At 39.3% G+C, this 16944-nt stretch overlaps 1 protein-coding gene across 3 annotated transcripts in view; it reads right to left on the reverse strand.

Moving 5' to 3' along the window:
* Positions 1–12620: 12620 nt before the first annotated feature.
* Positions 12621–16944, reverse strand: part of GCNT2 (glucosaminyl (N-acetyl) transferase 2 (I blood group)) — an 83311-nt gene continuing 78987 nt past the window's right edge. For all 3 annotated transcript variants that reach the window (XM_041770401.1, XM_041770402.1, XM_041770400.1), the window contains exon 3: positions 12621–15213. In XM_041770401.1, coding sequence (XP_041626335.1) covers positions 15023–15213 — 191 coding nt within the window. In that variant the 3' untranslated portion in view covers positions 12621–15022. The remainder of the gene's footprint in view (positions 15214–16944) is intronic.

Below are 16944 nucleotides of genomic sequence, written 5' to 3' on the forward strand. Positions count from 1 at the left end.
TCACAGAAAAAGATTGCTGACCTCTGAGTTAGAGAATCATGGTTGATTGTAATAAGACTGGTTTGGGGGATGCCTGGGAGGCTCAGTCAGTTAAGCATCATGGCCTTCAGCTCAGGTCATGATCCCAGGGTCCTGGAATCCGGCCCCCACATCAGGCCCTCTACTCAGTGCAGAGTCTGCTTGTCCCTCTCCCTCTCCCTCTGTGATCGCTCTCACTCTCTCCCAAATAAATAAATAAAATTAAAAAAAAGAAAAGATTGGTTTGCCATGTCTTAAGAATCCCTGATGAGTATTTATGACCCCAAGAATGTGGAACTTAACCCCTCTTTGACCTCACTTCTGGCTCTTGTCACTAATTCCATGGACAAGAAGCTAAATCCTATTTAATATTTTGTTACAGTTGCTTAGACACACACACGCACACACACACACACCATTCAAAATTTAACTTTTTGCTTGATACTTGATTCTTTGGCTCATACACTAAAGTGACCCATTTAAGTAATAATTAGATGAAACTTTTTTAAGATCTTATTTTTAAGTAATCTCTACACCCAACATGGGGCTCAAATTCACAACTCCGATATCAAGATTGCATGCTCTACCAACTGAGCTACCAGGTGCCCCTAGTTGAATTATTTATAGCCAAGATTCAATGTGAGTTTCAGAGACAGAAAGAAATAGAATTATTTCTCACTCTACCCTTCTATCCACTCTACCTAAACTTATGTCTGAGACTTCTAAATAACAAAGAATTAGCTCTTGACTTTGTTGATTATCTTTATTGTATATTATTTCTTATTTCATTAATTTCTGCTATCTTTATAATTTAATCTTCAGGTGCTTAGCTTCTCTAACATATGCATTTATTCCTAGAAATTTCCCCCTTAGCACACTTAACTATAGTCACATACATTTTATCAAATTATCAAAATTGTAAATTATCATTATCAAAATATTAAAAATATCTTCTACATTATAAAAATATCTTCTAATTTTCATTTTGGTATCTTCTTTGACCCATGGGGTGTTGGAAAGTAAATTGCTTAATTTCTGAACATATGAGGACCACGTAGTTACTTTTTAAACATTTCTTACTTAATTGCTTTTTGGTCAGAATATATACTCTGTCCATTACCAATTCTTTGAAATCTGTTGATTCTTATTATATGAAAGATAAATTATTATAAATGTTTCAAGTGTGCTTGCCACAAAAATTGTTGGTTAGTGTTCTTTTTATGGACAATAAACCAAATTTGTTAATTGTGTGTTCTTAAGTAGACTCTACCGGCAATATGGGGTTTGAACTCACAACCTCGAGATCAAGAGCTGCATGTTGCACCCACTGACTCCAGGAAGCATCCCTGTTAATTATGTTTTTAAAATCTTATGTAGCTATACTGTTTTTTTTTTCTGCTTATTTTATCAATTAACAAGAGAATGTGTTAAAATCTCCTCTTATGATTATAAATGTGGCTATTTTCTCTCATTCTGTAATATATTTTGAGGCTATGTATTGGGAAGATATAAATAAGAGTAGTTTTATCTTCATGGTGAATTAAGCCTTTTATGAAATGACTCTTCTTATTTTCTTTAAAGATTTTATTTACTTATTCATGAAAGACACAGAGAGAGAGAGAGAGAGAGAGAGACAGTGAGAGAGAGAGGCAGAGACACACAGGCAGAGGGAGAAGCAGGCTCCATGCAGGGAGCCCGACGTGGGACTCGATTCAGGGTCTCCAGAATCACGCCCTGGGCTGAAGGCGGCGCTAAACCACTGAGCCACCCAGGCTGTGCCCAACTCTTCCTATTAATACTATTTTTTTTCTCTCAATGACAGCTTTTTTTCTATATTTATGTGGTATGCCTACCATTATTTCAGCTTTTGGTTTCCTTATATTTCTGATGTGTCTATTGTGAACAACAAATTTTTTTTTTCTTTTAAAAATCTTATCAGACAACTGGGACATTTAGTTTACTTATAATTAACACGATAACTATTACATTTGAATTTAATTTGCCATTCTATTCCATTTTATATTTTCCCACCCTTTCCTTGTTATCGTCCCTTCGTTTGACTTTTAATTTTTTTTAGTTTACTTATAATTAACACGATAACTATTACATTTGAATTTAATTTGCCATTCTATTCCATTTTATATTTTCCCATCCTTTCCTTTTTATCGTCCCTTCGTTTGACTTTTTATTCTTTTTAGTTTACTTATAATTAACATGATAACTATTACATTTGAATTTAATTTGCCATTCTATTCCATTTTATATTTTCCCACCCTTTCCTTTTTATCATCCCTTCGTTTGACTTTTTATTCTTTTTTAAGTTTTATTTATTTAAGTAATCTCTACACCCAATGTGGTGCTTGAACTCATGACCCTGGAATCAAGAGTCACATGCTCTTCTGACTGAGCCTGCCAGGCGTCCCTCTTTGACTTTTTTGAATTATTTTTATTGTGCCCACCACCCCGCTATTTTTGCTCTAGTAGTTCAGAATGTATATACTCCCATTAATCTTCTCATGGTTGTCCTATAAAATATGACATGCATTCTTGACATCTTAACATTTAGCATTAATTGAAACTTTTACCCTCTTCCCCAACAATGCTATAGAATACTTAACATTAGAATACTACACCTACTTAATTTTGAATACTATAACTCTATTTATCTCTTCCCAATTTATATGCTATAATTTGCCATGAACTTTGGTTACCAATATACTTTTAACCTCATAACATCATTATTATTATTTTATGTAGTCAATGCTCATTTTACCATTTTCACTTCCTTTCATTCCTTCTACAAGCTTTCCATCTCGGATTTTCTTTTTTTTTCCCCTGAAGAATATTCTAGAATTTCCTTTAGCATAGCTCCACTGGTACTAATTATCTTGTGTTGTTGTTTTGAAATGTCCTTATTTTACCTTTATTCCTGCATGATTTTTGCTGGTTTCTTACTTGCCATTTATTTTCCTTCTGTTTATTATAACGTCTTTTAACTGTATTATGGCTTCCATTGTGATTTTGAGAAGTCATCTGTCAGTTGAACTCTTGCTCTTTTGAGGATAAATCCAGGAACCCCACCCAGCTCTTATTTTGGGATTTTTGTTTTGTTTTGTTTTGGGTTTTCCACAACTTCGCTATGGTGTCTCTGGGTGTAGAATAATATTTGCTAAATTTCATTGATTTTAAATTTCACTTTTTTCCTTCATATTTTAATATCTCTGAAATCAGGATGTGTCTTGTAACTAGAGGTCTTTTACAATAAGCTGCTGGCCGGGCTGCAATCCTGGTGTAATTGTCATTGCTTGCACATGGGCAAGGTCATGGCTAAGCTTGTGTGAGCTCAGGGCTTCCATAACCAATTGTTTTGAATTTTGACTTTGTTTTTCAGCCCAGGGTTCAGCAAACTCTGGTTCACAGGCCAGCTGCCTGTTATTGTCCATAAAGTTGTATTGAAACATAGCCACTCTCGTTTGTTTATGTATTTTCTATGACTGCTTTTTAAAAAACCTTTTCAAACATTTGATTCCCAAAACTTTGTTTCCAACAAACAATCCTGATCACTAACTACATGAACAACCTCACTGATACTCTTTTCTGTTATTATTACATACATTTTTTGGTTGTGGTAAAAAAAAAAAATACACACAGAACATAAATTTACCATCCTAACCATTTCTGAGTGTACAGTTCAATCGTGCTAAATATGTTCACGTTGTTTTGTGAAACAGATCTCTAGAACTTTTTCATCTTACAAGCCTGAAACTCTATATTCATTAAATAACGATTTACCTTTCCTCCTCCCCGAGCTCCACATATTCTCTATGACTTTCCTTCCTTGTTAAGGCTCAATAACATTCTGTTGTATGTATTTACTACATTTTGCTCATCCATTTATCTGCCAGTGGACATTTGAGTTGTATTCACCTCTCGGCTATTATGAGTCGTTAACATGGATTATGCTATTAACATGGATGTGCAGATATCTCTGCTAAAACTAAAATTTTATTCTACAATGACAAAATTGAATAATTATGACACAGAACCAGAGACTGTATGGTCTGCAACCCTAAAATATTTAACATCTGGACTTTTAGGAAAAAAGTTTTCAGACCCCTGTCCCAAACCAGTCAGATTGTTAGTGGTGCTGTTCTGACTCTCAGCTGTTTCTTCTCCCAGAGCAGAAATCTCTGGATTTCCATTTCTATGGTATCTTGGTTTAGTCCTGCCTCACTATCTTGCCATCTCTGTGATGCCATTAGGAAGGAAGGACACATTTGTATTTCATCCAGCTTTCTTAGTTGTTTTCAGCAGAAGGGTTGGTCTGCGTTGCCCAGTCTATTAAAAAAGTAAAAGTCAGGGGTGCCTGGGTGGCTCAGTCTGCTAAACATCTGACTCTTGGTTTCAGCTCAGGTCATGATCTCAGGGTCCTGGGATGGAACCACATCAGGCTCAGTGCTCAGAAGGGAATCTGCTTCCCCCTACTCTCTCCCCCAGCCCCTCCCCTCCTCATGCACACACACTCTCTCTAAAATAAATAAATACATCTTTTAAAAAATTAAGATCAGCTCTAGTACCTTTTAATATCCCTTTTCTGCTTAAATCAGTCAGAATCCATTTCTTATCCTGTAGGGATAACTTCAATCATACCACCAGATGAAGCAGCTTAACCAGCTGAGGTTTAGGGTATATTTCATTGGTTGATTAGTTGGTTGGATTTTTGGCAATTTTTCATATTGATCTATTTTCATACTAACAGAAAGACTGAAATAGCAGTACAAGGAATTCCCTTATACCATTTCCCCAGATCCACTAAATGTTTGCATCCATCCCCTTTGCTTTACCATTCTGTGTGGATGGATGTATACCTTTTTTGAAACTTTTGAGAATATGTTGGAGACATTATGCTACCTTATTCTCAAACACTTTGGTATAAAGTACGAAGAAAAAACTTTTTATATAATCAGGAAATTTAACATCGACACAATAATATTATCTAACCCATAATGCATATACTATTTTTCTCTGTGGTCGCAGGAATGTCCTTCATAGCTTTTCTTTATATCTCCAGTTTAAAATTGAATCCAGGATCATACATTGCATTGATTTTCAATCTCCTTTCATCTAGAACAATTTGACAGTTTTTCTTTATATCTTTGAAGAGTCCAGGGCAGTTGTTTTGTACAATGTTGACCAGTGTTGGCTTGTTTGATGTTTTCTCATGACTCTAAATTCAGTATGCGGTTTGGGTAGGAATACCACTGCAGGGATGTTATATCCAACTCTGCTTTCTTTCAGGAGGTATGTGAGTTGATTGTCCCAGTGTGAGTCATGTCACTTTGCTCACTTGATTAGGTCATATGTCCAGGGTCTTTTTTTTGCACTGTAAAGTTAAAAATCTACCTTTACAATTAATAAGTAATCTGTGGGAAGATATTTTGAAACTATGTAAATATTCTATTCCTTATCAAACTTTTATCCATGAGTTGTAGCAACCATTAATGATTTCCTAACTACATCACTCCGTCTGTATTATTAGCTGGACTTTTACTGTAAGACCATTCCATCCTCCTCCATTTATGTATGTATGTATGCATGTATGGGTTCATGAACTCATTTTATTTTGGGAGTTACAATGTATTATTCCCTAAATATGCATTTTGATGCTCAAAGTGTCCCATGGTGGCCTGTAGGAGCCCCCTCAAGGTGACTCTGGCGCCTACAGGCCACCATGGACATTACAAGCATCAAAATGAATATGTCCCTCTGAGGAGAGGCCTTGCCTGACAGCCTAATCTTTAAAAAAACAAAACAAAACAAAACAAAAACAAAAAAAAAACAAAAAAGGGGTCTTTTTCTTACTTGAAGTATAGTTTATATGTAATATTCTATTCGTTTCAGATGTACAACAGAGTAATTCCCATTTTTATGCGTTATGAAGTGACCACCATGATAAGTGTAGCTAGTCAGCATACAAAGTTATTACAGTATTTTGACTATATTCCCTACCCTATACTTTATATCTCTGTGACTTACTTATTTTATAACTGGAAGTTTGCACCTCTTATACCCCTTTTACCTGTTTAACCCATCTTCCCACCCCTATCTTCTCTGGTAACCACCATTTTATTCTCTGTACTTATGAGTTTGTTTTAGTTTTGCTTGTTTATTTGTTTTACTTTTTTGATTCCATATGTAAGTGAAATCATATGGTAGTTGTCTTTCTCAGTATGACTTATTTCACTCATCATAATGTCTTCTAGGTCTACCTATGTTATCAAAATGGAAAGATTTCATTCTTTTTTATTGCTGAGTAATATTCTATTGTATATACATACACATAAACATCTTCTTTATTCATCTATCAGTGAACACTTAGGTAGCTTCCACACACTGGCTATTGTAAATAATGCTGTGATACACACTGGGGTGCATATATCCTTTTGAATTAGTGTTTTTTTTTTCCTTTGGATAAATACCCAGAAGTGGAACGACTGGATCATATGGTATTTCTATTTTTAGTGTCTTGAGGAAACTTCATACTTTTCCCATAGATCCTGCACCAATTTAGATCCCCACCAACAGTGCACAAGGGTTTCCTTTTCTCAACCTCCTCACCAACACTTGTTATTTCTTGTCTTTTTAATACTAGTTATTCTGGCTGGTGTGAGATCATATCTCATTGTGGTTTAGCTTTGCATTTCCCTGATGATGAGTGATACTGAGCATCTTTTCACACATCTGTTTGCCATCTGTATTTCTTCTCTGGAAAAATGTTTATTCAGATCCTCTGCCCAGTTTTTAATTGCATTGTGGCGAGGTTTGGGGGGGGGTTGTTTGTTTGTTTGGTGTTGACCTGTATGTGTTCTTTATATATTTTGGAAATTAACTCCTTATTGGATACATCATTTGTAAATATCCTCTCCCATTCAGGAGGTTGCCTATTTCATTTTGTTGCTGGTTTCCTTAGCTGTGCAAAAGTTCTTCAGTTTGATGTAATCCCAACTCTTTATTTTTGCTTTTGTTGCCCTTGCCTGAGGAGATGATCCCCAAAAAATATAGCCAAGACCCAAGTCTAAGAATTTGCTGCCTGTTTTCTTTTAGGACTGACAGCTAAAGGAGCCCCTCTCCCTCTCTGTCTGTTGCTCTCTATTACCTCACTTTGCTTTATCTACTTCGCAGAACTAATCTCTATTTAAAAGTATCTTGTGTGTTGATATATCCTTGTAATTTTTCTATCTCTTCAGCTTGAATATAAAAGATCTATCAGTCTTAATACATAGATAGATATATTACTAGAAGCTGAACCTGGCACAATTTCTTTGTTAAATATATAAATAAATAAGTGAAATCTTCCTGCTTAAAAATCCTACGAAAACACAACATATTTCTGTACCCTTATTTTACATCTAGACCACTCTCTTTCACCACACACAAAGATAAACTCAAAATGGATGAGAGATCTAAATGTGAGACAAGATTCCATCAAAACCCTAGAGGAGAACACAGGCAACACCCTTTTTGAACTCGGCCACAGCAACTTCTTGCAAGATACATCCACGATGGCAAAAGAAACAAAAGCAAAAATGAACTATTGGGACTTCATCGAGATAAGAAGCTTTTGCACAGCAAAGGATACAGTCAACAAAACTAAAAGACAACCTACAGAATGGGAGAAGATATTTGCAAATGACGTATCAGATAAAGGGCTAGTTTCCAAGATCCATTTATGAAAGTTTTTCAAGTGACATTTGCCCTGACTCCCACAATTCCTTAGAGAAGTTTCTTGATTACACATCCAAGTAGGAAACTTTTGATGTATGATAAGGACTACCACATTAGTGTGTGGTTTTTCTTTTTTTTTTTTTTTAATTTTGAAAGATTATTTACTTATTTATTTGACAGAGAAAGAGAGAGAAAGCACAAGCAAGCAGAGAGGCAGGCAGAGGGAGAGGGAGAAGTAGGTTCCCTGCTGGGCACGGAGCCCAACTCTGGCTGATCCCAGGACCCTGGGGTCATGAAGGCAAATGGTTAACCGGCTGAGCCACCCAGGCACCTCCCACATTGGTGTTTTAAATTTCCAACATTTTCATAGATTTGTCTACCAGTCTGTAACGTATTTAAGTCACTCCATTGTTCTTTGTAACTGTATCCCCAGAAAATCTCATGCTATTATTGTAGTTACTCTTTAAACCATTCTTCTTCCACTGGGTCATCTCTGATACACAGCCATGCAGGCGGAAAGTCTACTTTAAATAATCCTTGCTGCGTCCTCTGTAAAAGCTACCACATGAATGCTAATTGTGGAGCTTCCATGCCTGGCCCACTCAGAGGTATGCAGAAGGGGATCACCAGAGGTGTTAAGCGTCAGAGTTTCAATGTGTAGACATGGCAGTAATCAGTGCTTTTCCTGGTAGCTCTTTATGACCCATTAAATCTATTTAGTGAAATCCTGAGAAAATGAATCTAAATTAGAGTTTTCCAACCAGTGACCTGTAAGATACAAGATACATTTTAACCATCATACACCTTTCTTCTCCACCATTTTCTCAGTGATATGACTTTGGATCTGCTCTTTTGTCTTTTTCTTTTATCTCACTTGCATAGCCTGGAATAGAGAATATATATAGAATTTTCTTTTCTGTAGTACAATTTTCATCAGGAAATATCACTTGAGACCAGTCCCTCGCTCTCATTTGGTCTAATATGATGCTACTACATGTTATTGGGACTCATGTACCATACCATCTAGTCTGTCCTGTGCAAAGGTAAAAGCCAGTTGGCTGCAACCCTCAACACACAGCCAGTACAGAGTTAAAAACCAAACAAACTGGTTTTGATAATGAAACTTTGGTTATATAAGATGTTAGCATTGGAAGTGGCAGGTTGAAGGATATATATGAACTCTTTGTAATTTTTGTGACTTTTTCTCTAAGTTTAAAGTTATTTCAAAATAAAAAATTTTAAAGAAGCCCTCTAAAACCCTACATTTTTGCCTTGTGTACCTGGCCTGAAGTTCACTGATAATTCATTTTAACTGAATAAATGGCTCAAAGTTCATAAATAATTCATTTTAATCTTGCACTAACTTTCTTAACTGTTTCTCCTATATCCTCAGCTCCTGATGACATTATGCCCAAATTTCCCTTCTATAGTTTGACACTTGACACTGTCCATCAGCTTCTGGATTTTGTATTTTCTTAAGAACCCTTTATTTTTGGATCATTCAGCCCATTTATCTGATATAACTCTTCCCAAGGATCCTTCCCAAGATGTAGGTTAGGCTTCCTGGGCTCAGCAGTAGGACTCATCAGATTAGTCTTCCAGATAGCTACAGTGGGTGCCCCACTTTCTAAGTGTGTAAGTGTTCCTCATGGAAAAGTGAGCATGGACAGCCTCACCTCTTACCCTCCTGCTCTCAGAGATAACGCTGTTAGTCCTCTTTCCAAAACCAGAACTTGGCTCTGAGAGGTTGACTTCTGGTCTATTTTCTGTTGGTGCTTAATCCCTAAGCCATCCTGACCAGAAGAGGGAGTAGTTATGATAAGGAAACTTCCAGCTCAGTCAACATTAGTCTCAAACTTCAATTGCTTGCCTAGTCTGTTCAAATGGACCCCTGCTATAGTTTCCTATTTGGCATAGACTACTATCGACTTACTGTTTAAAAAGATTAGGAATAGTAACTTTTTGCTCTTATTTCCTGAAGTAATATATGCAAAGAAAAAAATTTAAAAACCACTCACCCATAAATTGCACCAAGCAACAAAAAAGAGATAGCAATATATATATATATATATATATATATATATGAATCATGATATATTTCAATGTATATTTATTTCCTAATATTCTCTTCAATAAATAGTATCTACCAGAAACCTATATCAAAACTCCAACATCATGCACAAAAGTTAACATGCCCTTTAATGTTGGGAATAACTCAAGGATAACTGCTATCACTGACACCATTTTAAATTGTATCACAAATTTTTACCAATGTAAGAAGACAGGAAAAAGAAACAAGAGGACTTAATATTGGGAAGGAAAAGACAAAACTGGTATTTATAGATAATTACCAGAAAATGTGAGGTATAATAGATTGAGAAACTATTAGAAAACACATTGAGGGGGTGGTGCCTGGATGGCTCAGTTGGGTATCCAACTCTTGATTTCAGCTCAGGTATCAATCTCGGGGTCGTGAGTTCAAGCTCCACATTGGGCTCCATGCTGGACATGAAGCCTACTTAAGAAAAAGAATGGTAAGAGATTTCTTGTCTTGCCAGAGTAGAGATCTACCATAATGTTTGAAATGTCGTTTTGGCATGTGGATAGACCAAAAAAATCAATAGAATTTGATTCTATTGGGTGGATAGATTCCAGAAAGAGACTCCCAAATTTATGAGAATTTAGTGCATAATCTTCAAATCATCCGGGAGAAGATGGTATTGGCATAGCTGGTTTTCCTTAGCAGAATAAAAATTTAGGCGTCTACCTGAAATCATATGACAAAATAAATTCTAAATGGTTGAAGTCTCGAAGAGTTAAACATAGAGGGAAAACAAACAAACAAACAATGGGAGTTAAAGAAAAAAATATAGGTAAATTTTTGTATCATCTTTTGTGTGGGGAAACACACTACAGGTGAGGTTCTCCAAAAATCAGGCTCTAAAATGGAGATTAGTGTGCAAGGGAGCTCTTCACATTCAGTACTTATGGAGGAATGGAAGGCATTGGGATTATAGAAAGAAGCTGTGCTGTGATACAATTATAGTAAGGCCTTGCTTCACCCCAGAGAGCTAATCAGGTGCTATGGGCCCAAGTTAAGGTGAGGGTATTGGCCTTTATAGCCCCACACCCTCCTGGCATTGGGTGTAGGCTGATCCCAGATGGGACGTGACCTGGGATGGGGTCACTTTCGTAGGCTGAAGGTAATTCCCAGAGAAGGCTGACAGCCTAAGTCCTGAGAAAACCCCATTTGTGCAGTGCACCATCCACACTTGAGCAGCTTGGATCAATTTCTTCCTATAAACTTAGGGAGCAGCTCCTCCAAATCCTTGGAGTGTCTTTTCTTGGGGGAAACTAACAAAGGGAAAATTAGTGGAATGACCTACAGCTTCCACCATTGCAGCTGGTCTTGAAGCCCTAAGATACCCAATGTCTCCTTCTTCTCTCTCTCATTCCAGATTCTCCATATCCTTCACTAGCACCTCTGCTAGTCTGTATGGCCTACTCGGTGAGGTGATCCAGACCCTCATCTGAGAGTCTGAGCCTCTGATCACCATGTACTTCTCATGCCATTGCTATTGTACTTGTCATGCATCCTCAAAACTGAATAAGAGAATAGTAAGAGTTGCTTGAGTGGAGTGTTGTGCAATGCCAAAAAATAAGAGTGTTCAAGAAAACACCCACAGTCTTGAGGATATGTCAAAGAGATTCAGGAGCTGACTGAAAGAACTACCTATGGCCACAGCTGGAACAATTGGAGGAATTGTATTATAACCTGAAGTTTAAAAGAAACATCTATGAGCTCACATTGATATAAATTTTTAAATAAATTAGTAAATTGGGGGAAAGAAAAAAATCTCCTTTTTGATTTCTAAATAATTTTTGTAGGTATTCTACTCTAAAGAAGGTGGAGCATAATTCCCCATTCCTTACGTACAGTTGTGAATAATGACTTGAGTACTATATGGAAAGGGGGAGAACAGTAACTCTACAGTGGAGAAACCTGACAAACACTACTTAAGTCAGGTGATCAAGGTTAGCCTCAACTCTGAGAAGTCATGTCGGTAGAATGTACGCTTTGTATGATGTGATGAAAATGGCACTTCACCTCTGTGGTCTTCTTCCTCCAAACCCAAAAGTGCAATCTGATCATGAGCTAAACATGAGACAAAACAGGGGGGCAACTTTACAAAATGCCCAACTAGTACCCCTTAGGATTGTCAAGGTCATCAAAAACAAGAGAAATCTGAGAAACAGTCATAGCCCAGTGAAGCCCGATGATTAAACGTGATGTGGCATTCTAGATGGGATCTTGGAACCAAAAAAGGATATTAAGTAAAAATTTAGGAAATCTAAATAAAATGTGCCATAGTAACATAATATGTTGATAATGGGAAACTGAGTGGGGTGTGTATGGGAACTTTCAGTACCATCTACCATTTTTCTGTAAAACTAAAGCTATTCTAAAATTAGAAGTTTTTTTTTATTTTCATGTATTTTTTTAAGATTTTAAGTATTCTCTTCACCCAACATTGCGCTCAAACTCACAACCCCAAGATCAAGAGTCATGTGCTCCACAGACTGAGCCTGCCAGGCAACCCTTTATTTGTATTTTTTTAAAAAACACTAGAAGAATTAGCTTGTTAAACATGGTCTTTAGTGGATGTTAACCAGCCATCAAATAAGAATACACAAAAACGGGCACCTGGGTGGCTCAGTGGTCGAGCATCTGCCTTTGGCTCAGGTCGTGATGCTGGGGTCCTGGATCGAGTCCTGCATTGGGCTCCCCCATAGGGAGCCTGCTCCTCCCCCTGCCTGTGTCTCTCATGAATAAATAAGTAAAAACCTTTTAAAAAAATACACAATAGCCCCAAAGGTGGAAAACAATATATTAATTTATTTCCAAGACAATAACACAGAACATCATTGCAAACAAGGACGGATTTAGTAGTTTCAGCCATCCCCATGGGCTAGCAGAAACCCACTCACCCAAACACTATAATCTTCCAATATTAAAGTATTTAAGACATAGAGATGACCAGCAAGACATGTAAACATCTTCTATTCCAAAAGGCTTCTCGTTCTAGATGAGAAAGATCCAGTGTAAAACATTTCTTCTTCTCAGGTGGGGTCATTTAAAGAAGTTTAAAAAAAAAAAAAACTCCACCATTAATTCCAGGCGTGTTCCCTATGCTCTAACCCTTTACCACTCCATACAGCTCCATCTTTTTCAGTAGCAGGAAGAAAAGAAGACTTACTTCAAAGGCATTCCCATAAATATGATTAATATTCAACAGGCACAATCACAGAAAAAAATAATAAAATTGTGTTAATTAAAGGTATCATTAGTTACAGCAACTTTTTCTTCTGTTAGAATAAATAAATATTGAGGAGCTCAATGGATTTAGGAGTACAAAAGTAGACTTCACATTTTTCTGAGGTGACGGCATGTGTTCTCATTTAACACTGAGACCATTCATAAAACCCACCCTCTCTGGTATACTAAATATGGCTTTATTTCACCTTCTCCAAATCTTCCACCTTAGGAAACTGAACTAAGGAGACCAATGAGAACATCCCAGTCCTCAGAGAACTTGTTTCCTAATGCTTATTAATAATTTCTCTAAGACTACTTACTTCATCTGCAAAATGGGGGTAATCACGTGGGCCTCCCAAGAGTGTTGTAAGGTTTTAATGCAATGAGCCATAAGGGAGTTATCGGGATGCCTACAACACAACTGGCTTGAGCTTCTATTCCTTGCCTTCTTTCTTTGGAATCCTCTCTGATTTCAATATTGATTTCTTTTTTTTGTAATATTTTTAAAATTTATTTGAGCGATAGAACAAGTTGGGGAGAGGAGTAGTGGGAGAGGGAGAAGCAGACTCCTGCTGAGCAGAGAGCCTGAGGTGAGACTCGATCCCAGAACCCTGGGATCACAGCCTGAGCTGAAAGCAGATGCTTTAACCAACGGAGCCACCCAGGTGTCCCTAGACCTCAATTTCTAATTACTCATATCCTTGGCCTGATCTCCCAATCTACAACCCTGCACATGAACGTGTTAAAATATAAGCAACCCATGAGATTCTCTAGTGTAGCCTTTCCAACGTTGATGCTATGACCAAGAATTTTAGAGTGGAAAAGCTCTGTCTTCCTTTTCTCCTGTGTCAAACACGGGTCTGGCCTACAATAGACTCTCAAGAAATATTTACTGGCTGCATGCTGAATGAATGAATTGGATAAAGGAAGGGGATGGGGGTTAAGTGACACAAATGCTCATTCACAATTGAAAGCTTTTAAAAATCTAGGCACTCTTATTAGCACTTAAGCATTGTAAAGCTACTCAGAGACTACTCTCTGAGGATAAGCTACTCAGAGAATACTCTGGAGTCCTTAAAGCCTCATGGCATAGAATTTGGACTCCATTGTGCAGGTAAGATCACTTTGGTGGGGGTGGAGGGTGGTGACCGAAGAGGAAAGGGATTCATTCTGAGGTTAGAGACTTGGGACAAGATCCACGCCATAGCACCTGTCTTCTAGAAATCTCTTCGTTCTGTGGGAAAGTTTCACTGTTCTCCACAGAAAGCAATGGCAGAGGGACTACAGTGCATTCTGACCCACAACAAGAAATGCCCTGTTTCCCTGGGATTCCTTTGCTGAAGCGGCGGGCAGTGGCCACTGTCTAAAACTGCATCCCGCCTTTTGTCTGTGACTTTACCTCCCATGCAGAACTTCAGACACAGTAAACCGGAAGGGCTTGGGAACAAGACCGAACTCTCCATTCTGTAGCTCAAGTTGTAAAAGAGATCGCTGAGTTGCCCCAAGAGCTGTTTCTACGCTTATGTGTGACTGAGCAAAGGGGGGTGGTGTCCATGCACACGTGGCTATAGATCTGTCCTAAATGATTCCTTCTTCAAAGAAATGCACCTATTTTCCTAAACAGTATTATCTACGGTTCTTTTCATGAGAACATTTCCCGAGGATGAGTATCTGGTGCAAAGGTTTGATGCCAGTTAAACTGACCACTGAGCAGGACCTTAGCCCGCCGTAGAAGGGGCATCAGGAGGCTGCCAGGGGGGCCAAAGTGCCAGCATCGCCCTGCGCAGTCATCCTGATAGCAGAGTCCACAGTGTCCGGTGGATGTTTTCACGGGGGATAGCACGGCCAGGTCCTGGGGCTGCCACCTTGCTCGGGCAACTCTCAACACCAGCAGGGCAACGCTCTCTCCCAAAGAGAGGCTCTTCTCGGCTGCGGGGGCCTTGGAGCCTGCGCTCCAGAGGGTCAGAAATACCAGCTGGGCTGTATCACTGTTTCACTCTGGTTCAGAGTCCTCTCTCGAAGCCTCAGCTCCAGGCATTCCACGGTGAGGGGGTAGGTCCTCAGCTCAAACTTGTTAGCGAAGAGGCTGGGCGAATCAATCAACCACTTCAAGTCCCCGTTTCCATAGATACAAATGCCACGTACATAGCGGCCTGCAGGGGAAGCACAGGAGACAGTGAGGACACACTGGTCTTCCAAAGTGGGGGGCAGCTGCCCCGAGGTAGAGGCTCGCCTGCCTACCGAGTAGCCAAATGTGTGCCAAGTGCTATGGGATTCTAATGGAATCGGATTGTGCAGGCCCGGCCCACAAGGAAGTTAAGCCCTTTATGGGAAGACAAAGGGTAGGCATACATACTTAAAGAACAGCAGGGTTAAACAATACAAGGCAAGGACACAATAGGCTTCACCAGACAATACGTGTATTATCAAATGACAGTGATGGATGGAAGGTTCTAGAAGGGTACAGATGGGAGAGGTCGTTATGGGTTGCTCTGGTCGAGCCTGTTCTTTGAGCCCCGGCCTCATTTACCCAAGTATCTACTTTTATCTCTGCTTGCATGAGAATCAACCTCACTCGTGTGACCCGTCAGGCCTCAACTCCTAACCCCCTCCAAGTGTTCCCCATGTAACCCACAGCAATCCTATTCCTCGGGGCCCTTTCTCCTCCTTTCTCCACAGCCCTCACCCAATCTATCAGCAACTCTGTAAGCTCCACCTTCAAAATACAGATAGTACATGAGCCCTTCCCACCACCTCCACCTCTACTGTCCTGGCCCACCTCCACCTTCCTGTCTGAAATATCACGATGGTAACTGGACTCCGTCTCCACCTTTGTCTGTTAGTCTATACTCAGCACGACAGCCAGAGTGACTGTCTTGAATATAATAAGCACATCATGACGTCTCCTCTGCTCAAAACCCTCCGAGGGCTTCTCATCGCACTTGGAGGAAGAGCCGCAATTCCAGCAATGGCATCAAAAACTCCTCAGAGTCTGGCCTCTACCTCCCAGCACCTGCTCATTTGCTTACAACCCTTGACAAGCATTGCTCACTCACTGTGGCCACACTGGCCTCCTTTGCCGGCCCTGTGCACACCAGACATGCCCTACTCGAGAGTCTACTTGGCTCTGCCCCCCTCTCCCCTTCCACCAGACCTCCCAGAGGCTCCCTCCCACACCACACCCCGGGATCTGCCTCAAGACCGTGTTCTCAGTGAGTTCTCTCTGACCCCTCTTTCTTCCTTCCCTGATTCATTTTTCTGGGCTCTTGTCACCAGATAATTATTTATTGTCTCTCTCCCTAGGCTAGAACATTAGGTCCAGAAGAGCTGGGCCTTGAATCTATTATGTTCCTCTCTGCATCCCTGGCATCTGGGACAGTACCTGGTAACTATCAGGTGTTTTGCTAATAGCTGTTGAAGGAAAGGACAGAGAAGGATGAGTGGAGAGTTAGTGGAAGGACAGACCTGTGGGGAGAGGGAGCGGCATCGGGGGCACGGACGGTGGCTTCACTGGGGACAAGGCCTCTGGAAAAAGGTGCCGAGGTGGGAATTTTCTGGTAGAATTGGGAGTTCGGTTGGGAAATGTATTGGGAAAAGAATGGTAGGACATCGAACCTTTTTCTAGAGGTTTCTTGGCATGGAGTAGAACAATTACAGTTGACTAAAACAAACTGAAGGGCTGGGCCCTTTTTACTCCATAAATAGGGAGAATCTTTGAAGGTCTCTGATTGGAAGACTCAAATGGTGAAACAGACTTTAGCAAGATGAATTTCGCAGAGCTTTGCAAGGTACATTAGGAATCAATCATGAGGCCACAGTAACAATTTAATGTAAACCAGAGAGCTGGTTCAAAGTTAATGGTGGCCATGAGTGGGAAAGGAAGG

Source organism: Vulpes lagopus, chromosome 10, assembly GCF_018345385.1.
Source record: "Vulpes lagopus strain Blue_001 chromosome 10, ASM1834538v1, whole genome shotgun sequence".
Taxonomy (NCBI): domain Eukaryota; kingdom Metazoa; phylum Chordata; class Mammalia; order Carnivora; family Canidae; genus Vulpes; species Vulpes lagopus.